Source organism: Lissotriton helveticus, chromosome 8 (genome assembly GCF_964261635.1).
Source record: "Lissotriton helveticus chromosome 8, aLisHel1.1, whole genome shotgun sequence".
NCBI lineage: Eukaryota > Metazoa > Chordata > Amphibia > Caudata > Salamandridae > Lissotriton > Lissotriton helveticus.
Window position 1 is genome coordinate 1013149834 of NC_136069.1, and position 27196 is coordinate 1013177029.

Here is a 27196-nt window from a genome sequence, read left to right on the forward strand (position 1 = left end):
CCCCATAATTGAAACACTTCCTCCTCTACTTGCCACCCAAAACAATCCCCCACTGACCTGTGTGGCCGTGGACGTCCTGCTCCCCTCGCCCACTCTCAGATCGAGGTAAAGTCATATCCGGAGGTACATTTATCATAGCGTTGTAGCGTGGGGCAAGGTTGGCGCGGCACTAAAGTTAGATTTATCATGCCACCTCTTTGGGTGGCCCGCGCTTACCTGCCGTCTCGGGGCGGCAACGCCCCCCTCCCTCCTCCTACAATGCGGCCGTCGCGGGACGGCAACCGGCGGAACCTCGCCACTGCCAGCACCCAACTCTTCAATGAGACCACATATGTGCCAATGGACTCAATGACCCACGGACACAACAAACTGAGCCACATATGTGCCCATGGACACAACAAACTGAGTGGCATCTGTGCCCACAAACATAACTAACTGAATCACATCTGTTCTCACGAAAACACCAGAAGAGACAAACTGAGTCACAGGGGTTCCCATTGACACAACAAACGGAGCGCATGTAAAGTCTAAAGTAACTTACGCAATGTTATCTTGTTCTTTCATGCAGCTATGGAGGAGGTCAGATGTCAACATCATAGCCTTCTAAATGAGCGCACCTCTACAGATTTAGAAGGATTTATTAACATTACATATGGCAGGACCTCCACCTTCAATACCCCGCCTGGAACTGACCTACTGCGCTGCTTGAAACAACAAGCAAACTCACCGCCGCAGCCCGGCTTCAACAGGAAGCCAGGCAACCTTTGTTGGGACGGGGGCGGGGCCGGACACGCGACCGGAGCTTCCCAGGAGGCAGGCTGCAGTGGCTGGCGCAAGGCTCCGGTGCAGAGAGAGGAGAGCCCTGCGTGCAGCCGGCGTCCGCCCGGGAAGCCAAGGAGCGGAGTGCCGGTGTCCCTGTGCCCGTTGACGTCGGAGGGAGCAGCCCCGGAGCGGGACCTGACTGGGCACGTTGTCTCCCCGGAAGAGTCCCGCGGAGTAGAAGTCCCGGTGAGTGGGGCTCCGTGCTTGCGTTTCTGGGGACAGGAGGTACTTCGAGCATGTTGCGGGCTGCAGGGGCCATGGTATTTGGAGTCCCCAGTGTGGGACACCACGATAGTGCCGGCATCTCTCCAGAGCCTGAGGGCTGCGGCGGCGTGTGTATGCGTGCGTGTCTGTGTGTATGCAGGGGGGTGGGGGGCGGCAGCGTGTGTATGTGTGCGTGTGTATGTATGCGCGCGCCTGTGTGTGCGCGTGCATGCAGTGGGGTGGGGGCTGGCTGTGTGTGTGTGAGCAGGGGCTGTGAGTTACTCTGCGCAAGCGCGGCTCAGACGCGCGCTCCCGCGGTGAAAACTGGAAAGGAAAAGCGCGTGGCACATTGCTGTCCACATTCCTAAATACGGGTAACATTAGGTCTGAAACAGACACCATCAATGCTCATGCATTGAGGGTAGGTCTGCTCGACCTAAAAACAAGTTCAGAAGATCCCAGATGGTTTGATCGAGATTGTTCAAAAGGTTAAAGCTTCCTGAAAGTTTTTCTTCAACAATCTCCCAGAGAGCAGAGGCATGTTTCCTGGTGCCCAAAAAAATACAAGATTGCCCTTAAGAGCCACAGGGATTCCCTACGGAAATTAGCATGGGAGGAGCTTTCTCAAGCAAATTAGCTTATTTTGCAGAGTCCAAGGGGCCTGTCTTATGTCATACTGTAGGCCAACAGTGGGTGGACCACTTTAAGGGAATGTATAACAGGGGGCTTTTAGACAATGGGGCGGGCCAGCTTGGCCTAACTTTGGGGAAAACAAATGTGACCTTCACTCTTGAGGAGGTGTCTCTTGGCACCTATTGCATGAGGTGTCCCTCATGCAATAAGGCCTCAGGCCAGATGGCTCCCCCCCTCCCCAAGACCCATTTAAAGAGAACATTGAGGTCTGGGGGCATATCTTGGCACTAGTTTTAAATGCAGTGGTGAGGATAGGATCCCCGATATCCTGGTCTACAGACATTATCGTTCCGATCTTATTGAAAGGGGCTAGGGATAACCCCCAATGCTACCATCCCATCTCACTTATTGATGTAGCAGTGAAAGTCCTTGGAAGGATACTTTTGGACAGGTTGTCATCTTGGGTGGATGGAAAAGGAATATTCTCAGAAATCCAATACAGCTTCAGGCTGGAGAAATCAACCACTGATCAATGCGTTAATCTGTACCTATGCATAAATAAGTACACTGTTGCCCAGCCTGGATCGCTTCATCTAGCATTTATGGACCTCCCATCTGCATTTGATAGGGTAAACTGGCAGAAGCTGTGGGATATACTCCTTGCGATGGACGCGGACCTGGAGCTCGTTTTACTCCTGTCAAATTTGCATACCAACACTTTTGCAGCAGTGAGGTATTACCTTAGTGCAGAGCTCACAGAATATTTTAGTGCTTTCAGGGAGTACGCCAGGCCCGCACCTAGGCTCCTTTTCTTTTCACCCTTTATATTAATGGACTGGAACTTGCTCTTCTGCCAAGACTCACTACCCCAGGGTGGAAAGAGGCCACTACAAGTGCACCTAGATGCCGACGATGCAGTACTTATGGCCCACACTGCTATGGAGAGGTTTGACAAAACTCTCCTGCTATAGAGTTTTGTCCGTTTTATGAATAGTCTGGATCTAGAGGTTAATTTGAATAAATCCCACATTTTGACAGTCGGTCCACGCTCAACAAAGTAATAAAATTCAGAGCAGGAACTCACACCTTCTCTAAGGTCTCAGCTTTCTCGTACCTGGGGGTGATATTTAATACCAATCAGACATGGGACCCCTTGGTTGAGGGTAAGGTTCTGGGGCGGTGGACAGTTTTGCTCAAAGACTGGGATACTGGCCACCAACTACCTTTGTTAAGCTTTTTCAGTCCAAGTGCATTTCCAAGGTACTATATGGTAGAGAAGTGTGGAACTATAAACCTGTTGCAAAGATCCAAACTACAGAGAACAAGTTTCTCCGATGCATTTTGCGGATCCCACATTGTACCCCAGCCTTCTCTATTCATGAGGAACTTGGGGTTAGGTACATCAAGGCTTGTATAGCCCCCAGGCCCCTTTTGTGTTGGATAAGGATCTGGACAGGGAAAGGCACTCAACTAAACAGATTATTACTATCGGATTGTCTGTCCCTTGACCAAATCAAGCGCCAGGATGCCCTTCGGGCGACAGGACCGCGCTATACAAGTATACCTACAATACAATACAATACAAATGCTTAAAATTCTGTGGATTTCCTACGTGAAGATCGCTTTCACCAAATTCGGGCAGGCAGACTTTTTTTTTAAAACCATCGCACCCTGTGTCATAAGGAACACACAAGTGTGAGGGACTTGTTCCTAGAATGTATTTTAGTGCATCGTGAACATGTGGAGTGTGGCAAACCCAAAATCCGTTCAAGGAATGGAACCATACCTTTCTCTTCTATCCAATACTAATGACAGATTTGTGGTAGCATGCTTTAGGTTCAATTTATTACATCATCTACTAGCAAGCCCATGTGGCTGGTCCACTTCAGGCAATTTAGTTGCCTGTGGTTGCAACGGGTCCATCTCTACAGGATACCCTACATTTTGTTTTGCTATGTAAATATTTTAGTGCACTGAGGGAACTTTTTCTACAAGCTGTACTGAAAGCTCTAAATTTTGTACAAGCATGGTCGGCACTTTTCTTTCTGTAGCTTTTACCGACTGAGCATGTCTTACCTTCTAATTTTTTACATGCAGCTTTGTGTTGAAAACTAGAGGTTTGATTAACCTATTGCTGCCTAGATTTGAAAACCAGCCCCGGAGGAGGGTCTGCGAACCAAGTTCATACCACAAAATCCTGGAGGACAGAACTGGCAAAGTAGCCGTCTCTACGGACTTGACTATCAAGGCAGTAATGTCTGGTAAACCTGTGCATAGAAGCCCACGTGGCCGCCGGGCAGACATCGATGAGTGATGAATTTCAGGAATTTTTCATTCAAAAGGTCCGGGATATCGTCTCAGAAATCACTGCTAATCCCATAGACCATAGTCTCCTAGACCAGTATGTCCCTGCGCACTCCACCTACCAGAGCTGCCTTTTGGCCAGCTTTCCAAATCTCGACCAAGTTACTTTAACCACAGTGGCCAAACAAATCAAATCAGGTTCGAGACTGGACCCCTGCCTGCCCGGCATTTTTCAAAAGGCCCCGCCGGGGGTGGAAGAGCAGACTCTGGAACTACTCAATGAGTCCCTGCATCTGGGCCACTTACCAGAAATACCGAAAGAAGCAAGGGTCACTCCCCTGTTGAAAAAACTAGGGGCGGATGAGTCAGCCGTAAAAAACTACAGACCCTTCTCACAGCTCCCGTTTCTTGCTAAAATACTAGAAAAACATGTCCTGAAATCCCTTTCAAAATATCTAGATGATCACCAGCTTTTACATTCTAGACAAGCGGGTTTCAGGGCACACCATAGCACTGAGCTGGTGATGGTGGCTGTTCTGGGTGAGCTCAGACATAGGGCTGACAATAGACTTCCGAGTGCCCTGCTTTTATTAGACCTTTCAGCGGCATTCGACACGGTCAGCTATGACATATTGCTGTACCGGATGTCTAATATGGGCATAAAAGGACAATCACTCCAATGGCTAAGGTCCTTCCTGACCAACCGTACCCAAAGAGTCCAAATGGGAGACCAGGTGTCGACCCTGGGCTCCCTGACCTGTGGAGTCCCCCAGGGCTCTGCGCTGTCTCCACTTCTTTTTAATATCTATTTGCAGCCCTTGGTGGAGGCGCTCACAGGCAGGGGTTGCCAGGTCTTTAATTATGCTGATGACACCCAACTCATGGTCCACCTTGATCATACCAGCCAGGCTCAAGAATCCGTGAGAAATCTTCTCACTTACACTGTAAACTGGATGGCAGTGAATTCACTAAAAATTAACCCATACAAAACCGAGGTGCTTATTGTTACAGCTCAAAATAGCCCTTGGTGTGAATTTTTCTGGCCCCCGGAGTTGGGCGGGGCACCAACCCCAGTAGCAGTAGTAAAAAGCCTGGGTCTGAAGTTTGACTCTGAACTGTCGCTGTCTAGCCAGGTATCGACAGTGGTAGGTGTATGCATGAATCTGCTCAGACAACTACAGAAACTGGTCCCGCTTCTCTCCACCTCCGTCTTACAAACAATTGTCTCAGCCACGGTCATCTCCCGGCTTGATTATGGGAATGCTCTCTATTTAGGCATCCCACAGAAGCTATTACGGAGGTTGCAGGTGGTCCAAAATGACGCAGCTAGGCTAATCTTTAGCCTACCTAGGCGCACAAGAGCTACCCCCTTGCTGTATAAACTACACTGGCTGCCGATAGTACAGCGGGTTCACTTTAAAAGCTTGTGCATAGCCCACAAGGCCATATACGGAGATGCGCCACAATATATAAAAGACAGAGTACAAAAGTACGTGCCGGGACGGACCCTGCGTTCCTTAGAAGCATGGGGGCAGAGCGTTTTCGATTCTCCTGCCAAGGATCTAGAATGACCTGCCAGAGTCCTTACGTAGGGAACCTGCCTTGCTCCCTTTTAGTAAGCTGCTAAAAACGCATCTGTTCAGAGCAACACTGACATCTGTTTAGCTCGCTGTCCTAAAGTTTTCTGCTTCCTCCCTAAAGCGCTTAGAGACCAGTGGTAATTTGCGCTATATAAAAATAAAATAACAATAACAATAACTCCCCGCGACAAAGCAGTGGTTGCTGACTTCGTTCTAGTGGAATGAGAGCACAGCCCCAATGGAGGTTCTTATTAGCCAAAGCATAATCTTGATACAAAGGACTACCCATCGAGAGATGGTACGCTTCTGAACAGCCTGACCTTTTTTAGCACCCACGTAGCCAACGAAGAGTTGACCATCCACTCGGGAAAACGTTTGTGTGGTCAAGGTAGAAGGACAGCGCACGTTTTGGGTCTAGACAGTGGAGTCTCTCCTCCTTGGAAGGGTGCAAAGGCGGGAAAAAGGTGGGCAGAGTAACAGTCTGCCCGATGTGAAAGGGAATGACTACTTTAGGCAAGAAAGAGGATCTCGTTCGGAGCACCACCTTGTCCGGATGGACTGAAAAGAAAGGAGGATAAGAAGAAAGGGTCTGAAGTTCGCAGAGGTGATGGCAACAAGAAAGGCAGTCTTCAGAGTAAGAAGCCTGAGAGGGCAGTTGTGAAGAGGCTCGAAGGGGGCACACATAAGATAAGTCTAGACAAGGTTCAAGTCCCACTGAGGCATTATGAAAGGAGATGGAGGAAAGAGGTGAATAATGCCTTTACAGAAGCGACTTACAATAGGGAACTTGAACAAAGAGGGCTGATCTGGCAGCCGAAGAAAAGCAGAAATGGCTACCAGGTAGTCTTTAAGAGTGCCCAGAGCAGAGCCCTGCTGGGCCAAATAAAGAAACAATAAAAGAACCTCAGAAAGAGAGACGGAGAGGGAATCCACTGCCTTTGCTGTGCACAATGCCACAAACGTATTCCACCGAGAGGTGTAAAACGTTTTAGTAGACGAACGTCTAGCTGCCAAGATGACGTTACAGACTTCGGGAGGAAGGTCAAAAGCGATCAACTGTCGCCGCTCATCTCCACGCAAGGAGGTGGAAGCTGGACAGGATCAGGTGGAGGACTGTCCCCTGCTGCTGCAACAGAAGATCTTCTCGAAGGGGCAGTCTGATCGGAGGATCGCTAGCCATGCTCTAGAGCTCGGGGTACCAGACTCATCGTGCCCAGTCCGAAGCCACAAGATGCCTTGGGCCCGGTCGCACTTGATCTTCTTCAGCACTCGGGGCAGAAGTGGTACGGGTGGAAAGGCATACACTCCAAAAAAAAGCGTAGCAGAACGAGTGCCGCCATGGAAACAACAACGTTCATAAGTGCTGACATTGCGCGTTCTCTTCAGTGACGAACAGATCTAACCAAGGCTCACCACATTGCTGAAAGAGACCTTGCCCCACCTTTGAGTGAAGACACCATTCGTATTCCACCAGGCACCGACGGCGGAGTACGTCTGCCCTGGCATTCAGAGAACCTGCCAGGTATTGAACCACCAGGGTAATGTCCTGATGTTCCAGCCATGTCCAAAGGCGAAGAGCCTCTGGACAAAGAGTCCACGAAGCCAGACCACCTTGTTTGTTGCAGTACCACATGGCAGTGGTGTTGTCCGTGAATATCTGCACTGCCTTCCCCTTGAGGGAGGGAAGGAATGCCTTCAGTGCCAAGCGAATCACTCCAGAGCTCCAACAGGTTGATATGGAGACCAGACTCCACCGGGGACCAGACTCCTCTCACATCCGCCTCCCCCAGGTGGCTGCCCCATCCCCGGAGTGATGCACCGGTGACCACCGTTAGGTCTTGTTGGGGAAGGGAGAGGGATCTGCCTCTGACCAAATCCTGGTTTGTTAACTTTCACTGCAGTTGTTGCGCAGTCTCCTCCAAGATCTGGACATAGTCCGAAAGATACCCCTGATGCTGCGCCCACTGGAACTTCAAGTCCCACTGCAGAGCCCACATATGCCATCTGGCTTCATCTACCAGCAGGATACAGGAGGCCATGAGGCCCAGCAGCCTCAGTTTCATTCTCACCGAAATCAAGACTTCGCATGTTTAGCTTACTTCAGAAATTCACAATTTATAATCAGAATATTGTGCTGCATACTATAACTGATGAAATTCAGAGCTTTTTCAGTTTTGGTACCAAATTTCCCCTTTAACTGTTCTCTGGAATGGCTGATTAAAATTAAAATGTTGCTGAAGTAGCTTTACATTTCCAAAATGTGTCTAGTAATATTCGCTACAGACTATTTTATTTCTAGGTTGATGACCTGATCAGCTGATTTGGGCCGGGATTAATTTTGGAATTGCTGAGTAATGCTGGTCCTGCCATGTGAAAGAAGGGTTTGGACACTGCTTATTTGAGAAACATAATAACTTGCATCTTAGTCTCGACATCAGAACTGGCCATCTTCACATTGAAAAGGTCTTAGATGGTCAACTTTACTGAGCTCATTACTGCTAAATGCAAAACAGGAGCTGGACAGAGGGGAGATCAAGTAATTTCTGTATTTTCAGGTGAGGCTATAGTATTTGAAGTCGCTTGTAAACGAGTATCTTAAACTATAAGAAGTTCTGATGAGATAACAAAGATTTGAGAGTCTTACCTTCTTGCTGGCCAAATGATAAGAAGGCACAAGTGAAGTAAGACTCCAACATGAACACAGAAGCTAGACGTTACAATTCTGTGTTTAGTAATGAGATGGAAACGAACGGGCAACTGATTTCCTTCTCCACTGGACCAAAAACATTGGGTAGGACTATCAAGAATACCTTAACAAAAAAAGCTAACCTCCAGACCAGTGGAAGAACACAAGTTAAGATTCTGTTACACCCCTATGAAAATTATATTTGCCAATACAGTTTGCATATTTGCTGTCAAATCTATGCATACTGTACAGTGTTCATCAAAGTCTTGGAAAAGCATGGGCATAATTTTAAACCATGGTTAAAGAAAGCAAAAGGCAGGCACATGAAAAGTGGCAACAAGTGATGCTCAAAGAACTGATTTGATTAAAGTGGTTTGTAAATACACTATGCTAAACTATGTCTTTATTTAAAAATTTAAGGTATTATGTTTCACCTTCCATTTTTGTTGCAGAATGTTGCTAAACATCCATGGTCCTCCCAGGTATGTACGGTTGCTGTCATTCCCTGCTCTTTAAAAATGGGTTGTAGACCTTCAAGGATGACATGGCCATCAGCTGAAAAGAGAAGAAGCAATAAATAATTGTTAACAACTTGAAAGCCCCTACCCAATTGACTACATCTGCTAAGTTAGGACATGCAATTGTGGGCCAAAAAGTTTGATCTAAAAAAACAAATCCACTCTTCAAATCAAAGGCATATTTCACTCACTACACCTAGCCTACGTGGCAGTCTGTCAGACTAGAGCAGGAAACTAGCACTCATGTTTGCACAGTGATGGAGAAAAGGGGCTGGGCTTCTAACGAGGTCTCAGGAATTCCACTATGTAGGACTTACAGGAGGTAGTAGAAGGGCCTCTTGGCCCCCAAGGTCCCTCTGGAGGAAAGTGGACTTAATCCCCCCAACCAGCAGTGCGCGTTTGCAGAGTGCTGGAGAAAGGGGGAGTGCGGCCTCCAAAGACTTCTTAACAATCCCACTGTGTGGGAAATACTGGAGGTAACAAGAGAGGTAGTTGGCCCAAAGGACGTTCTTGTGAGCTATCTACCCCTCCTGTTACCTCTAGTACGCCCCACACAGCAGGACTGCTGAGAGGTGGTCAGAGTCCATGCCCCCTTTCACCACCACTCTGCAAACGCGCCTCCTGGCGCACTGCTGATTGTGGGATGAAGTCCACTTTTGTCCTGATGCCCTCAGGATGCAAAGGGACCTCATCACCCCACCAGCAGTGTGCTGAGAGGCGAGTTTGCAGAGTGGTGGGGAAAAGGGGCGTGGCCTCCGACCACCTATCAGCAATCCCTCTGTGTGGGGCTTACTGGAGGTAACAGGTGGGCTAGTTGGCCCCTAAAGACCCTAATCAACAAAGGGGACTTCATCCCCCAATCAAGAGCGCGCCAGGAGGCGCGTTTGCAGAGTAGTGCAGTGAGCGGGTAGGGCCTCCGGCAAGTTGCCAGCTTTGTTTTTTTATTTTTTATTTTAGGAAGCAGAGCTGTGTGCCCCCCTTCACCTGATCGTTTTGGGCCCCAGTCCTGACCCATTTAAAAAAGAAAAACATTGAAGAAGAAAAAAAAAAAGAAAGAGGGGGGCGAATTTGTCCCACTCGTTAGGCAGATTTAGGCCCCGGGGACCCCATCCCCCAGGGCTAAGCCTTTTTTTTTTTTATCATTCATAAAAGGGGAAGGGGCCGGGTGGCCCCTCTCCCCAGGCCGATTTCAGCCCCGGGGGGAGCAAAAGGCTCCCACGGTCCAGTCGGCTCCTGCCTCATGCGGGAGCCGACATGTGTTTTTCCCCCAGGGAGCTACTGACATGCAGCTTCCTGGGGGTAAAAAGCAGTGTGCTTGTTTTGAATAAGGAAGAGCAAAGTGCTCTTGCTTGTACAAAGCGAGCACACTGTTTGCTATGGGATGGCGGGAGCATCCCATAGCGTACTGCCATGTTCCGGGGGTGGGCACCCTGGGACATTGCTGGAGCCGGCCCTGGGGATGGCAGTCTCCCGGGCCATTTAGGGCTTCACGGGGAGGGGGGGTCAAGCGGCCCCCTCCAACAATATTTAAGCCCCGGTCGGTGGTGGTCCCCATGGCTGTAGGGACCCACGTGGCTACTCAGCATTTAATATACATAGCCCCGGGGACGTGGAGGTCTCCGGGGCTTAAAGAAAACTTTTTTTTTTAAACTTTTGGCCGTATTCGCAGACCCCGACCACATTTTTTTTCAAATGCTTTTTTTGGCCCCTAAGCAGGCCTAGGGGGTCAGGGTGTTTTTACCCTGCCCCTCTTCTTAATTTTGAACGTTTTTTGAGCCTCGGTTGAACCGAGTCACAAGATGGCTGTCAACACATCCTGGTTTTAAGTTTTGGCAGCCAATCAGATTGCAGGCTCAAGATTGGGAGAGTTCACAAATCCACAGTGGTCACAGTTGTATATCTAAGAAATGTTTAAATTTCTCAGGAACTACTGAATGGACTTACACCATTTGACAAAAAGAGTGCACTCTGGACCAAGAGCTACCTTTCTGCCAAATTTGGTTTAATTCCGTTCAGCAGTTCGGGCTTCCTACAGAAATTTACATGGAGAAAAAGCGTTTTGGGATCCCCCTTTGTCTCGGCCCCCGCTTGACGAAACACCCCAAAACTTTCAACACAGCAGCTGAAGTAAGTGGGTCATTCGTTTTGGAAATTTTGCTTAGATTCATCGAACAGCACTAAAGATATTGGCAAAAGAAAAAATGCTTTTCGAATAGAAACAAGGTCCTAACTAGAACTACCTACTGGCGACCATCAGTAGGAGAGCGATAGATAGATAGATAGATAGATAGATAGATAGATAGATAGATAGATAGATAGATAGATAGATAGATAGATAGATAGATAGATAGATAGATAGATAGATAGATAGATAGATAGATAGATAGATAGATAGATAGAACAGAAATTTAAAAAACTGGTATTAGTTGAATCACAAACTTAGGATCCGTAAACAACATTACAATTTTACAACATGAATATCACATGTATAGTTCTAATCCAATTAAATAAATATTTCTGCTCCCTAATTACAATACTTACTCTGCACATCGTGCCTTGATATTAGAATACATTTAGTATAAATTCTCTCTTTCCATATTCAACTATCCACCCAAACACTGGCGAGGCAGCCAACAAGATGCACATGGATATCTGACAACAATAAATGTGGTCTCTACCTTTTGAACCAAAAGTAAGCTTTTGTGCAATGAAAAGGAAGTGTGTCTGGGCTTGACGGTAAAAGGGACAGGTGGCTACAAGAGCTATCTGACCATGTGTTAAGTCTGATCTATGACTAGTGATCACAGACACGTGCTGCACAATAAAGGCCATATTTATGACCCGGTTTGCATCGCACTTGCACACCGTAATGTGGTGCAAGAGCGACGCAATGTGGTTCAAGAGCGACGCAAACCTGAAGTCAGATTTTTGAAGCCACGCAAAACCACTTTGCATGGCTTTGTGTGGCTCCAAAAACCTGGAGTAACCCAACGCAGAACGACTCGTGTTGCTTTTCTCTGCCCGGGGAAGGGGTTCCATGGGTGTAGCGTGGGTGTTCCCATGCAACTCCCATGATTTTATGACGCACACAGATTTACAAGACCTTGTAAAAATGACAATGCACCACAAAATATACGCCTCTCCAGGAGAGGCATAATAAGAAGAAATGTTATTATTTCTCCTCGTTATTTCCTCTCTCAATGAGTGCTGCAGAATATACCTTTGAGTTTTTTTGTGCAGGAAGGTGTCCCTTCCTGCACAAATCAATACCGCATGCAACGTAGGCACCCTGTGCCTACATTGGCGCTAGGCTGCCTTTGTGCACCAACGCAGGGGGAAAAGTCAGGAATGCGCCATATGCCTTAAATATGAGACATTGCTGCCCTTTCCCAGTGACGTAGCGCAGCAAGGCAACTTGCTTCGTGCGCCACTACTTCATAAATATGCCCACAAATTCTTAAAAGGCCCCTCCCAATTAAGAAATGGTCATTTATCTCAAAAGAAGCCAGGGTGAATAGCAAATGAAATGTGTACAAATGTATTAGAAGTAAAGCATTAACCTAGAACGTCATACAACATATTTCAAGATTTTTTTTTTCCAGTTGTGCTAGGAAGCAAATTAACTGGCTCGTGAAATTGGGGACGAAAAGGGGAAATCTAATTCAACAGAGCAACTGGAGTTTAAGTCAGTGACATATTGTAATAAAAAGACACGTTTTCAAAGCCTTGAAGTTGCCCTTAATATTGGAAGTCAAACTTCGGTGGCAACGTACTTCATCAAGGATAAACCAAACTTAAATTTGGTAACATCTGGCATCAACTAAAAATGATTACTTGAAAGGATGAGTATGTATCCACAAATATAACATACTGTGATGTATTTACTATGGGTACTGTATCGATCCCCCTATTTCTGACCCTTGTCTGGTTAATAATTAACTAGCAGCCATTCAACTGCACAAATACCCGTTATCTGATTAGCCATACAACGGCACAGAAGCCCGTTATCTGATTAGGTCATAGCGCATGCCATCTCATTAGGCAAGCACTATTTCTCCAGCCCCCTAATAGGCATACGGAGTTCTCAAAACAAATCAAACCTACAGCGACCTGGGAAATCCCCGCAGCCATTGTTTTGATTTAGCCGAGAACTTCAGTAAAGAATGTGCCAACGAGCAGTTCTTATGACATCCTTATTGACGTATTTATGTCCATCCTTACGTCAATCTCGGCACCTTTCAGGTATAAATAATACCGACATTGCCTTAAGCAAACACACGAGGTGGTGACAAGATTGGAGCAGCGAGACTTGCCGAGGAGCCCAGCTGACAGCGAAGCCCATAGACGCTGCCCCTCCTTTCTGACGCGCTGAGAAAGAGACGCTGCCTTTTCTCCTGCCGAGAAATCCAGCTCCGGCGCTTCCAGCCGCCCTTGCAGGCAGCTGGGATATCAAGCCCTGAGATAGAGATACCAGCCCTCCAGCCTTCTAAATCCCAGGTACTGAACTGAATAAACCCTTGCAGAGAATTCTTGAAGCAGACCCTTGGCAAAGCAAACTTAACTGAAACTGCTACTTATCTACTCCCGCCCACGTATTAGGCTTAGGTCAGGTACATTGGGGTAGGCGTAGTTAGAAGCACCAGTTGAGTACGATTAGTCAATGTATATATGTATGTATCTATTTTATCCATTTTAAGTATCATATGGCTAAGAAACCACATCAATGCTTTTACAGTATTATTTTATAATTCTGTTTTTACTGTATGCACTCTACTTAACAATGAGTATTGCAATAATAGCGATTCATTTCTCTTGTATGAGAAAAGAGAATGATCAATAAATAACATCTTTTATTGAACACGCCCGTCTCTTCCTTTTCTCTACAATCTGGTGAAACTAAGAATGCACTGAACTGACTGAGTAAAATAAGTTGTCTTTTGTTTTCACACGACTCTAGAGATATACTCTTGATTAGGGGAGAGCAAAGTTGTCATGTTCTATGGTTGTCAGAAACTAAATCCCTTCTTGTCTATCCAGGGAGGTTAAACTCCTCCTTGTCTATTCGAGAAAGTTTCTAGTGAACTCTGAGCTAGCTGGCAAACACTAAACTTTAAGTCTAATATCGTCAGTAGAAGACCTAGTTAACCTCTGTCCTACGTCTATACTATTGAAGATATTATTCCAATGCGCAGAGCCTATTGGGATGATAGGAACTACACTACATGGCGCCCAACGGTTTGGATAGGCGATAAATCTAACGTAAGACATTAGAGTAACTCAGTCGTGCTTTTTCACACAGACCCCTTTTTCCCCATAATACTCCAAAGACGTCTGGAGTGGGGGAAAGGTTATATCCGCCAAACTTCGTAGGAGGAGACTCCTATGTATGGTTCTTGGTTTATTCAACGTTGAAGGATACAATGTTCCAAAATATTGTGCATCTAATCTTTGTTTCCATAGAAACCTGATCTGCAAATAAACAAAATCTTCTAGTCAGTAAAATGTCAGACAATGAAGTAGAAAGAGAGACAGCTAGAATAGCAGCTCAACTCCTAGCGGATGACAATAGTCTCCTACAGCAAGACCCGGATGCAATACTCATCCCGGTCAACATAAGAAAATCTATAACTTTAAAACTTATAGAAAATGGGCTGACACCGAGAGGTGGTACAGTCATATTCGTAATTGAGGCACACGAATATCGGCAGACAGAGGTATTCTATTCATGGATAAACTTTCCAGCAGCAAACGCTGTAACAAAGGACTTCCACTATTACAAAATAGAGGAACCTCCTAATGAGTACACTCCTTTCGAGGAGGTGGAGATACCACTCAAATACCAAGAGCACCTGCTCTGGTTTAATGGCGCCCTAAAACATAATAATCACATCACCAGGCTCGGTCCACTAGGTAGACCAGGAGCAACGTGGCCGGTCCTAGCCGGATACACACCACATCCAGACATTGAAGAAATGCCTGCACCAGATCTTTTAGCACAGCTAAAACAATTAATTAAAATACATAGACAATTAGTCCAATATGTAATGCGGACTTCAACAGTCCAACCATCGATTAAAATTCCACAGCTGATCCCTCATCAGAGGAACACAAATAAAATTACACCACAGAACATACAGTCCTGTCTAGGTAAAGTACCCGCAAAACGGGTACAAATTCCATTCTGGTTAGCACAAAAAATCACTCAAATAGAGGCAGTGTTCCCTGATACCACCTCTGTTGAGAAACACAGAATTCTGACTATCTGCCTTCCAATGGGAATCGCACCACATGTGGAGGACTGTGACACTTGGGGTACAGTCTTTGCTTCCATTTACACAAAAACACATGGTGTCCCATCCATGTCAGTAATACCAGATGTGCTAAAACAAATTCAAGATGAATATGGTCCAGAACCTGCTTTAACTCTAGGTATGAAACTACTAAAAGACTTCAAGCAGGTCTCGGCAATATTATTAGCCAATATAAAGGGAGAAGCAGCAAATGTGGCGAACCGCCAGAGGTTGAAAGAGACAAATATAGCAGATCAACCATTTGAAATTGCCAGAATCATAGAAAAATCCTATGAAGAACTAGGAAGAGATAGTTTGGGTGAAATACCTGTAAAACCCCAACTTATTGAAAGTCCTGAAAAGGTGTTTATTAAAAATAATCTAAACAATCAAAAGAAGAGCTGGGATGGAAAACAACAATCCACTCCCAAAGAAAAAAGATTCCAGTCCAGAGGAAGGTCTCCTCGGCGGAGAGAAAGATCTCCGGACCAAGGACGCAAGTCTCCCCAAAGGGAGCCCTCTGTGAAAAAATACAACCTTAGAAATAGGGATAATATAAAAAAACCTGATAGATATCAAGATATTGATACACGTCCCTCTCGATCTTTTCAGACTTCCTCGCAGAAATCGGAAAGAAGAGGACGGTCAGAACACAGGGAAGAGCACGTCAAGTCCAAAGACAAGGAACCTGCTCATCAAAATAAAGAATTACAGTTTCCAAAAAAGAAGGTAGCCAGTATTAAAGTAATCAACCATGCCGAGAATACTGAGGACACAACTGAAAAACGGAGAATGGGCTCAGACAATGCTAGACAGCGCAGCAGAAGTGAGCATAGCTCGCAAGATCCTTATGAATCATCTGGAGACAGTGGACACAAATGAATACATTCAGGTGGAAACTGCAGATACCAGAGTTAGCAAACCTCATAAAATATATGAAATAACATTGCGTATAGAGGAGGATAAGACTAGGAAAATAAGGGGTCTCTTTTGGGATAATCTCTCCAAGGGCTATGACATCCTTCTAGCTGAAAGAGATTGGCCACCAGAGTTTGTCAGGGAGTGCCCTCATGGCGAAGAAATAAGTATGCCTGCCTTCTCAAATCATATTCCAATTCATAAAAAATATACACTTGCAAGAAAGTGGGCAGTAGCCCAAGCTCCTGCATTATATAAAAACCATGTGGGATGGGATGAGGACTCTCCTCCTCACAAAATCCAGTTAAAATCACAACCTACTGCACAGAGGCAGTACCCAATTAAGCAAGAAGCTAAAAAACGGGTAAAAGAGATCCTAGATCAACTTGAATACCAGGGGGTGATTGAAACTTGCACCTCACAAATGAATAATCCTTTGTTTCCTGTCTCCAAACCAGATAATTCATATCGTCTTGTTTTGGACTACAGACACCTTAACTCATGTTGCAAAACCTTTGCAGTACAAAACTCGCATAGTGCTGCACTAATGAATAAAATAGTGCGCAAAAAATACAAAACAACATTAGACATCTCTAATGGATTCTTCTGTCAAAATATAGCACCAGAGAGCAGATATTTGACCGCGTTCTCAATAAATGGCGCGCAAAAAAAAATTCTGTCGTTTGCCCCAGGGGTTTTTAAGAACAGCCCAGGATTATTCTCAGCAAGAGTAACAGAGTTACTACAAATATATGATGATGAAGCATTATCTTATGTCGATGACATCTATCTAACAGATGATGACTTGGATACTCACTTGAAGAGAGTGAACACCATAATACTTGGGTTCGCAGCAGAGGGTTACAAATTCAACTTTAAAAAGTCAAGAATTGCCCATCTAACTGTCCTGTTTTTAGGATATGAACTATCAAGTGAAGGCAAAAGCCTGGCTGACAATTTCCTAGAGAAATGTGCTGTAATCCAAGCACCTAGAACACAAAAAAACTTACAATCAATTCTAGGTTTCCTAAATTTCGGAAGAACTTACATTATAAATTATGCAGAGAGAGTTAAACCTCTCTATGATCTTATAAAACCAGATTTTAAAAGAATCAATTGGACTCAAAAACACACAGAAATTTTGAGATCTTTACAAACAGATATGTTAGTTAAAACAAAATTACAAACATGTGATAACACACGCAACCTTGTGATTCGAGTCATCGCAGGAAGATGCGGATTCACGTACCTAACCTCTAATGAGGGAGAGAAGGTACCAATTGCATACAAATCACACTTGTACACAAAAGCTGAAATGAAATTTAGCCCAACGGAAAAGATTCTAACCGCGGTACAGACTGCTGTAGCAAAAGAACGAGCCCTAGCACAAGGTAAACGAATAATCATCGTGACACCGATACCAGCCCTGGAGGCGGTAACAAAGGCAAGCATTCCGAATGCTAAAGCACTCCATCCGAGATGGATACAATGGGCTAATTCTCTTGCTGCAACAGACGTGGCATACGAATTTGATCCCAACTTAAAAACACAAGAGTTTCTCCAATATGAATTCGAATGTCCTCCGCCGACCGAAATTCTGCCTCTAGAACATTACGGCTGTATAATATATACAGACGGATCAGCACAACCCGCAGTAGGGGGTAAACAAGCTTACAGTGCTGCATGCGCGATTGTTAAGGGTCAATGGCACGAAGGGAAATTTAAACCAGTGGTCACTAAAACGCAATCTCTAGGAGACTGTACAGCTCAAAGAGCAGAACTACTGGCATTCAAGATGGCGCTTGAAAATACCGATCGAGAATTCCCCACACTCATAGTGTGCGATTCATATTACTGCGTCCAATCTTACAATGAATACTTGCAGATCTGGGTTCAGAATGGTTTTAAAGACGCAAAAGGTAACACAATCAAGCATAAATTGCTTTGGGAACAAGTAGTTCTTTTGCAAAAGGAACTACAAAAGACTCACGTGATACATACACTGAGTCATCAACGTGATGGCGTTCACGTTGCAGGGAATTCATTGGCTGATGAGGCCGCGAAGGCAGCTGTGCAAACGGCTTCCGTAGCTGCCATCACTCGGTCAAAAACAAAAATAGACAGCGAAATATTACAGGCTGTCAGCGCTACAGTAAAAGATGCGATAGAAACACTCCCGAAAGGCTTTCCAGTAAAGTACTCATACATAACTGATGCAAATAATGTTCCGTTTGCTCGAATCCCTGGAGTGGGGGATAGAGCAATTCCAAACATGGAACATAGGTTAGGACTCATCATAGCGGCACACGAAGGGCTTGCTTCTGTACATGCTGGCGTTTCAGCCACAGTATCGTTATTAAAACAGAGATACTGGTGGCCACAAATGAGACGACAGACAAGGAACTATGTTCTAGAATGTGAAATATGTCAGAGAATGAAGGTATCAACAGTGAGGCGACCAGCACAGACGCCCCTTCTAATCTCAGATAAACCATTAGCCTGTGTTTACCTGGACCACTGTGGTCCCTTACAAAGGGATGGTAACTATAAATATATCTTGGTCGCAGTGGATTCATGCACGAGATTCATATGGATGTGGCCCCAGCGATCGGCTGACGCCAGAACTGTTATAAAAGATTTGCGAGTCTTTATCGGCACATACGCAATTGGCATGCTACATTCTGACCAGGGTCCTGCTTTTAGCTCTCGAGCTTATAGGGAGGCCATGACCAGCATGGGCATTGCATTGCGGTACTCTTGTCCATTTCATTCTGAGGGAAACGGAATCGTAGAAAGAAAAAACCGTGACATAAAGCAATCTATAACAGCAAAGGTATTTGGTTCAGGAGCTGGGTGGGTCAACCATTTAATAAGTGTCCAACGTAGTCTAAATAACCTGCCAAGAAATTCTCTGAAAGGACTCAGTCCGTACGAACTATTGTTCGGGACTAGAATGTTGATCCAGGACCTTGATAGTCAGACTTCAGTGGTTAAAGATTAATGCTTTGATATCAAAGATCGTTTGGCTATTTTACAGGACTTAAATGAAACAAGAAAAGACCTGAGCAACATAAAGTTGAAACAGCAGCCAACAACCACTGAAGAAAAACCACCTGTCCCAGCAAGGCCTGTCTGGATTCCAAAAGTCGGGGATCTGGTCAGAGAGAAGATCACGGTAAAGAAGGAATTTGGGCCTTCTTACATAATAGCAGTTCCTGTCTTGTCTATCAACGGGACAAGATCAGTAGTACTACCGCCCCTTGCTGGTAAAAAGGAGAACCGAGTCATATCCATCGACCTGGTTAAACCACAATCATGTGGCCGATAACAAATAGTAGGCCAAGTGGACTCCCAAGAAGTAGCAGAACACCAAAGTTTGCTACATCCACAGAGGTTCAAACTGAAAGACTGATCACATTTGACAAATCTACAGTGAAACAACAAGGACTATGCAATAAAGCAATGGAACTTAAACCTCTTAAACCCCAAATCAAAGCTTTTCATCAAGAAACACCGACCTACGATGATGTAACTACAGACTTTTCTAATGAAACAAAGCAAAATCCAAAAGCAAAAAGTAATCCAGAAGCAATTGGAACAATTGACAGAACGGCATCCGGCTACTTCATCAACTTCGATGATTTTTCTGAAGATCCAAGTGAACCGGAAGTACAGACATCAACAAAAACGTTTAAAGACAAAGCAAAGGAACTTTTTCATCAACTAAAGGGAACCTATCTGATTTCTCCATGGACTGAAATTTGGGTGACATTAGGTGCATTTGTCCTCATACTTTGGCTCATCATGGTACTATGCTTGGGACATTTCATTGAGGGAAAATATGCTAAAATGGACACAGCAAGCCAGAAAATCAACTTGGTCCTTAAACCACACACATCTTCACATGTCGAGAAAAGAGAACTTTCTTCAGTGAACTTCACAGCCAATCCTATACCAGGCGGTGTAGCATGGGACAATACTGATTATGAAATCTATGGCCCGGTTGAAATCCTGAAGTATCCACATCAATTTAAGATCTCGTTAAGTGACTTTGTAAAACCAAGCACATTTGCTGATGATTGGGACTTTGAAAGTATTAATGATATGATGTCTGACCTAGTAATGTCTGCTAAATTTACAGAACATGATTATTTGCAGGGTTCGTCTAATTATGATCAAATGTTCTGCTACAACCACTATGGTAACCATTATCTCCATAAATCTGCACAACCTAGAAATGTTTTAAATTATAACCAATGGGAACATTGTGCTACTCCTCCAAAGGGTAGTTCTAAAACATTTTATGATAAATATTCATATTTTTCAGGGTTTAACACACGTAATGCAGAAACATTTTATTTCAAATTGTCGAATAAGACAGGTATGAAGACCATGCTTACAAACACGAAATTGATATATTCAGATTCATTTTTTGAGCAAATGAATACATTTGGTTTTGATTTCTGGAACAATAACATTGAAGCAAAAACTGTTTGGGGTACAAAAGATTGGCAAGTACAAGGTATAGAATCATTGTTCAGAGCCTGCATGATCCCAGAACAAATTATATTTTTGAATGACACTATTCAACAAACTACCTGTCTTGGCTTAGCCAAAATCAAAGACTTAAACAAACCGTCTATTCCAAAGCCAACAACGAACAGTAATAGCTCTATAGATGTTGAGATAGACGTGAACCATATTTTAAACCAAAACAGAACACATCCTGATTGGAAACAATGGTTGATCTGGCCCACAGACACAAATAACTGTCAAGACAGATTCCTGAACAAAATACAGGGGTTCAAATTGACCAGGCCAGACCCTGGATATTCCCAAAGACAACATCCAGGGATAGTATCTGCTTACAGTGTGGGCAAGCTCTGCCTTCAATGGCTACAAACATCCACACTGGCAGAAATTAAGCAACACCTAACTTTACTTCAAGAGGGTGCTGACTTGCGTGATTTCATTATGGGACCACGCCAACAGCGTCAAAAACGTTTCATAGCGGCCTCTATATATGCAGCTTACAATGAAGTTTGGAAAGAAACTCAAATTGAGACAGCAGAAAAACTATGGGAAATTGACCGTATTAATTTGGAAAAATCACTTTCTGTTGTGGACAATGGGTTAATGACTCTGTCCTCCAGAATATATTCACTGGACAGTATTGTGTCTTCAGCAATCGATATAATATCGCAAGACTTACTGATGTTACAACACGGTCAGTCCCAATTGTGTTCTATTGTACAACTTGGCTGGACGTTACAAAATCTGCGTTCAGGCTATGTGCCTTGGCGTGTAATCAACACAACGTCACTGTTTAATATCTTTAACCTTACTGATAAACAAATCAGTTTGGCACAGAAGGGTGCTGACTATACAATTCTGAGCATTGAAAAACTTGAGAGATTACCATTGACCATGTCAGAACGACCTGTCATTGAATGGATAATACATGGGATAATTAATATCCCGATAACAACTTTCCAGTTTCAATAATGCCAAAAATATATACAGGCAGGCCAGTATGAAAGGTTGGGTAAAGGGTACATTAAGTCAACATGGAACTTGCCCTATACACACACATGTGTTAGTAATAAAGGCCAGAATGTGTTTCTTAGTGGCAATAATTGTGCAAGGTCACTAAGCGGTACACTTCTGTGTCAGGGTATTAGTTTGCATGGAGCCTGTGAAGGGACTACAAATAACCTTTCATGTCACCAGCTAGGCACACCTGCAACACAAATAGAACCATTCTTTAGGAGACTCTCGAACGGGAGTTACATTCTAATTGTAGATCGCAGATGTTGCAGTCTGCTGCCCGGAAAATCTTATCTCATAACCGTGACTACGAAGGTCATGTGCTGTGAACGAGTATTGTTCCCAAACGATGCTCGAGACAGGGAGGCAAGGTTATGGCCCAGTTTGAAAATTTCTTCTATTCGAATTGATACTTTAAGCAGAATGAAGACTGTGCTCCTACAGACGCCAACCCGGTTAACGTCATCAAAAGAAACGTATGATCTCCAAGTTGCAAGGACAACTGCAGAGATTCATTCACTGTTATCAACCAATTCCCCCATACATTTCGCAGAAATACTGAGCGAAATCTTAAATATTTCTGATACAAGCGGAATCTCGAGTGTATTTAAGACAGTGTTTTCGGGAGCTTTAACCCCATTCAAAGCAATCCTGGGTATTTTTCCTGATTTTGTCCATTCCATCTTTGGCGGACTTCCTCTCCTTTTGGGACTAGTGGCAGGCATCCTATTTTTGATCCTGTTACTTCGCTATGGCAAACCACGTCACAGACAAGACACCAGCGACAATGGAATAAACGATCCTAGCCATACGCTACAGGGACCGCATAACTAAAGTCCTTGGAATAGCCCGGCTTAGAGACCTGAACATGACTTGGTTTCTTTCATTTAGACCGATGTGGCAAAGTTGTGTTATGCCTGTATTACGGTGCTTGCTATGCGGCGAAGAATGCGTGTTGGACACCTGTCTGACACTACAATCGGATGTGCCAATGGACGCAGAGACTTTGTTGGGTCCGGTAACGGCTCATGCATTGTACTGTCCCCAGCGGCTACCAATCCTGATGACGGCATTCGTGGAGACTTCACCACTACGATTGAAGAGTAGTGAAGTACAAGATGAAAGCAGCATCGATCAGGTACGACCTTCTGTCAGCTATGCTGATCGAAACATCAATGAAGGCAATCATGCTCATGAATGCATGTTAATTAATTTTTCCGAGTTAGTGGAACTTTCGCAAGAAGCAGTTGACAGTTTTTTCGAAAGTCTCAACAATATGATGTTTTCACCAGAGCAGAAAGAATGACTTTGAGCAAACTAGCACACGGCATTCCCTACACCCTGAATTTGGCCTTCAACTTTGAAAATAAAGCAATAAGAATTTTTCTCACCAGTTTTTACGGAGAGCGGGACATTTTTTTTTCTTCTCTTTCCATTTCCAAAAATATTTACGATTTTTTGGGACACTTATCTTCTGCTTAAAGTAAAACTATTCTTAGAGAACAAAATTTCTATTTTTAGCTACTCTAGAGACATTAGCTACCCTCTAGCATGTTCACAAGTATTTATGATTTTGTGATGAGATGGTGTCGAATTTTTTCTTCTGTATTAAGAGCCATTTCATGTGTAATTTCCGCATTTCGTTCATGCTGATTTCAAAATATGCGTATTAAATTTTGTATTATTATACTGCTTGAAGTGCATATAGTAACTATACTCATCTTTTTGTGTATTTCGCATTTCCAATTTTCAAAATGATTGTATTTGGGGTGGTTCGGTATACACATGCACTACTAGTTTTGTTTACTATGCCTAGATTTGTAAATATGGACATAGATTACGTGGAGTGGGTGTGATGTATTTACTATGGGTACTGTATCGATCCCCCTATTTCTGACCCTTGTCTGGTTAATAATTAACTAGCAGCCATTCAACTGCACAAATACCCGTTATCTGATTAGCCATACAACGGCACAGAAGCCCGTTATCTGATTAGGTCATAGCGCATGCCATCTCATTAGGCAAGCACTATTTCTCCAGCCCCCTAATAGGCATACGGAGTTCTCAAAACAAATCAAACCTACAGCGACCTGGGAAATCCCCGCAGCCATTGTTTTGATTTAGCCGAGAACTTCAGTAAAGAATGTGCAAACGAGCAGTTCTTATGACATCCTTATTGACGTATTTATGTCCATCCTTACGTCAATCTCGGCACCTTTCAGGTATAAATAATACCGACATTGCCTTAAGCAAACACACGAGGTGGTGACAAGATTGGAGCAGCGAGACTTGCCGAGGAGCCCAGCTGACAGCGAAGCCCACAGACGCTGCCCCTCCTTTCTGACGCGCTGAGAAAGAGACGCTGCCTTTTCTCCTGCCGAGAAATCCCGCTCCGGCGCTTCCAGCCGCCCTTGCAGGCAGCTGGGATATCAAGCCCTGAGATAGAGATACCAGCCCTCCAGCCTTCTAAATCCCAGGTACTGAACTGAATAAACCCTTTGCAGAGAATTCTCGAAGCAGTCCCTTGGCAAAACAAACTTAACTTAAACTGCTACTTATCTACTCCCGCCCACGTATTAGGCTTAGGTCAGGTACATTGGGGTAGGCGTAGTTAGAAGCACCAGTTGAGTACGATTAGTCAATGTATATATGTATGTATCTATTTTATCCATTTTAAGTATCATATGGCTAAGAAACCATATCAATGCTTTTACAGTATTATTTTATAATTCTGTTTTTACTGTATGCACTCTACTTAACAATGAGTATTGCAATAATAGCGATTCATTTCTCTTGTATGAGAAAAGAGACTGATCAATAAATAACATTTTATTGAACACGCCCGTCTCTTCCTTTTCTCTACAATCTGGTGAAACTAAGAATGCACTGAACTGACTGAGTAAAATAAGTTGTCTTTTGTTTTCACACGACTCTAGAGATATACTCTTGATTAGGGGAGAGCAAAGTTGTCATGTTCTATGGTTGTCAGAAACTAAATCCCTTCTTGTCTATCCAGGGAGGTTAAACTCCTCCTTGTCTATTCGAGAAAGTTTCTAGTGAACTCTGAGCTAGCTGGCAAACACTAAACTTTAAGTCTAATATCGTCAGTAGAAGACCTAGTTAACCTCTGTCCTACGTCTATACTATTGAAGATATTATTCCAATGCGCAGAGCCTATTGGGATGATCGGAACTACACTACAATACATTCTCAAAAATCCAATTTTGTAGTAAGATCAACACTAGCCATAATTAATAAAAAGCTTCGATAAGACAAAATGTTAGAAGGCTAAGGACAGAATTGGAGATAAACAACTAATCATGTTGCAAGAAATAAAATAAATGCAACAACTGATAGAAAGACCTTTGATAAAAGTGGTGTTATGGCCCTAGGAGAGGTCTGTGACTAAGACAGAGACATATAATTACATAAGGCAGTTTGTCCTAGAAAACCGCTGTATAATTCTACACACCGAGTTATGACTCTAACTAAAGTAAATTATCATTAGAACCTGGGGTTTACTGGTGATGAATACTGATTTTACATAGTATTTTAAACAGGTACATAACCATTTTAGTAAGCAGCAAGACATGCCAGCTCTCGTCTAGGGCTTTTGAGTAGTCCTCAACAGAAGATGGCACTTGGCTTTTTGTGTTCGAAATCTATCATCGAGAGGCTTATCAAGTTATCTGAACACATTCATTCCATTTTCATTTCGTCTCACATGGAAAGGTAGATAATTCCACACAATCTAATCAAGCCAGAGAGAGTGAAGAGATTAATGCATACATGTAAACCAACACTAGAAGGTGAAGCAAAGTAGTGATATATTCATACACCCAAGAAGAGACTGGTAAAAGAAAGCACTCATGAGCTTCTGTAGGACAATCACTCCCACAATCATCAAAGAATTGCTATCTTCACAATCACTCATTGAGCAGCTCTAATTTATGGATTAATCGTCATGTGTCAAATAGGCAAATCATAGGGGGCTGATTTAGGGGGGCAGATGCATAAAGGCAATGCAAAGTGCGGAGATGTTTGTATCAATGCAAAGGGAGACTGCAATGCCCACAGAACAATTTGATTAATAATTGTCATTACAAGTTGCAATGCACAAATTGCAAAGCCTTGTAAGCTACAAGTACAAATGCTGGGCTGCTGCTAACGAAATTGCAAAACATAGAATGGTTACTGACTGCCTGGACAAGGCGGTAACTTTTTGCAAAGTCTAAACTGTGAGTATTTGATAGGTTTCACGGTGAGGGTGTAGTCTGGGTACATAGGAAAGTAGGGAGCAGTCCCTTCATATCTACAATGTGCTACATTCTGTGGCATTGTGACCCATGTCCCCGTAAGGGACAGCGGTCGCAATGCTGCCTTATTCTGAATGCTGCAGGCCTCCATTCGGCATTTGCAAAAAGAGGATAGAAGCTTATTCCCACAATATTTGGATTATTGAAGCAGGCAGTTTGCCCCTCACTTCAAACAGCTCCTTTGCGGTAGCTAAGAATTATGTTAGGTCAGTCGCACCAGAAAAGGTGAGGCTAGCTGTGAGAAGTTGGCCTGATGTATGATGTCTCCAATTCTGGGGGCACCTTGTAAAAGTCCAAACAATCCCTTATGGTGGTGGTTGTAAGTCAACCCTAAAAGACAAGCTATCCTAATGGTAGCATGGACTAAGCAGCCTTCAGGCTAAACTCAGGAGGGCATGTGAAGCCAGCTGTTTTACCATATGCAACCCTGTAATAACAAATGAAAGGACACCACACAAGTTATACATTATAAAAATATATGTATTTATTACTAGAATAATCCCCTATACTCTTTATGAGTATACGAGCACAAGCGTTTAAACAAAAGCCCAGTTAAACATATGAAAGTTGCACAATTATGGATGAGGCCGGTGGCCACTCAAACCATATATCAACAAGCATTAGAAATGCAATCGGGCTCGGATTTATTTGAGTTTGAGCTAATGGCATTGTAAATGCCAATGTATTGTTGCTATGTGTTATGGAGTGTGTTCATGTGGTGTGTACTGCCAGTGATCTCCTTGTGAGTGTGAGAATATTGCACCACTTGCCTGTGATGTCCTTCTTGTGAGTGTGAGAAGCTTGCACCTCTGCTGCCTGTGGTCTCCTTGTGAGTGTAAGAAGCTTGCACTGCTGCTGCCTGTGATGTTGTTCTTGTGAGTGGGAGAAGATTGCACCTCAGCTGCCTGTGGTCTCCTTTTGAGTGTATGCACTGTCATCGCTAGCCTGTAGATATGCACTGTCATCGTTAGCCTGTAGATATGCATTGGCTTCACTAGCCTGTAGATATGCACTGTCATCGCTAGCCTGTAGATATGCATTGGCTTCACTAGCCTGTAGATATGCGCTGTCATTGCTATCCTGTAGATATGCGCTGTCATCGCTAGCCTGTAGATATGCATTATCATCGCTAGCCTGTAGATATGCACTGTCATCGCTAGCCTGTAGATATGCTCTGTCATCGCTAGCCTGTAGATATGCTCTGTCATCGCTAGCCTGTAGATATGCACTGTCATCGCTAGCCTGTAGACATGCATTGTCATCGCTAGCCTGTAGATATGCACTGTCATCGCTAGCCTGTAGATATGCACTGTCATCGCTAGCCTGTAGATATGCTCTGTCATCGCTAGCCTGTAGATATGCATTGGCTTCACTAGCC

General features: G+C 44.1%; 1 protein-coding gene across 1 annotated transcript in view; it reads right to left on the reverse strand.

The window, feature by feature from the left end:
* SMS (spermine synthase) overlaps positions 1-27196 on the reverse strand; it is a 711777-nt gene that overhangs the window by 519417 nt on the left and 165164 nt on the right. The window contains exon 2 of the mRNA XM_078657845.1: positions 8664-8784. Coding sequence (XP_078513971.1) covers positions 8664-8784 — 121 coding nt within the window. The remainder of the gene's footprint in view (positions 1-8663; positions 8785-27196) is intronic.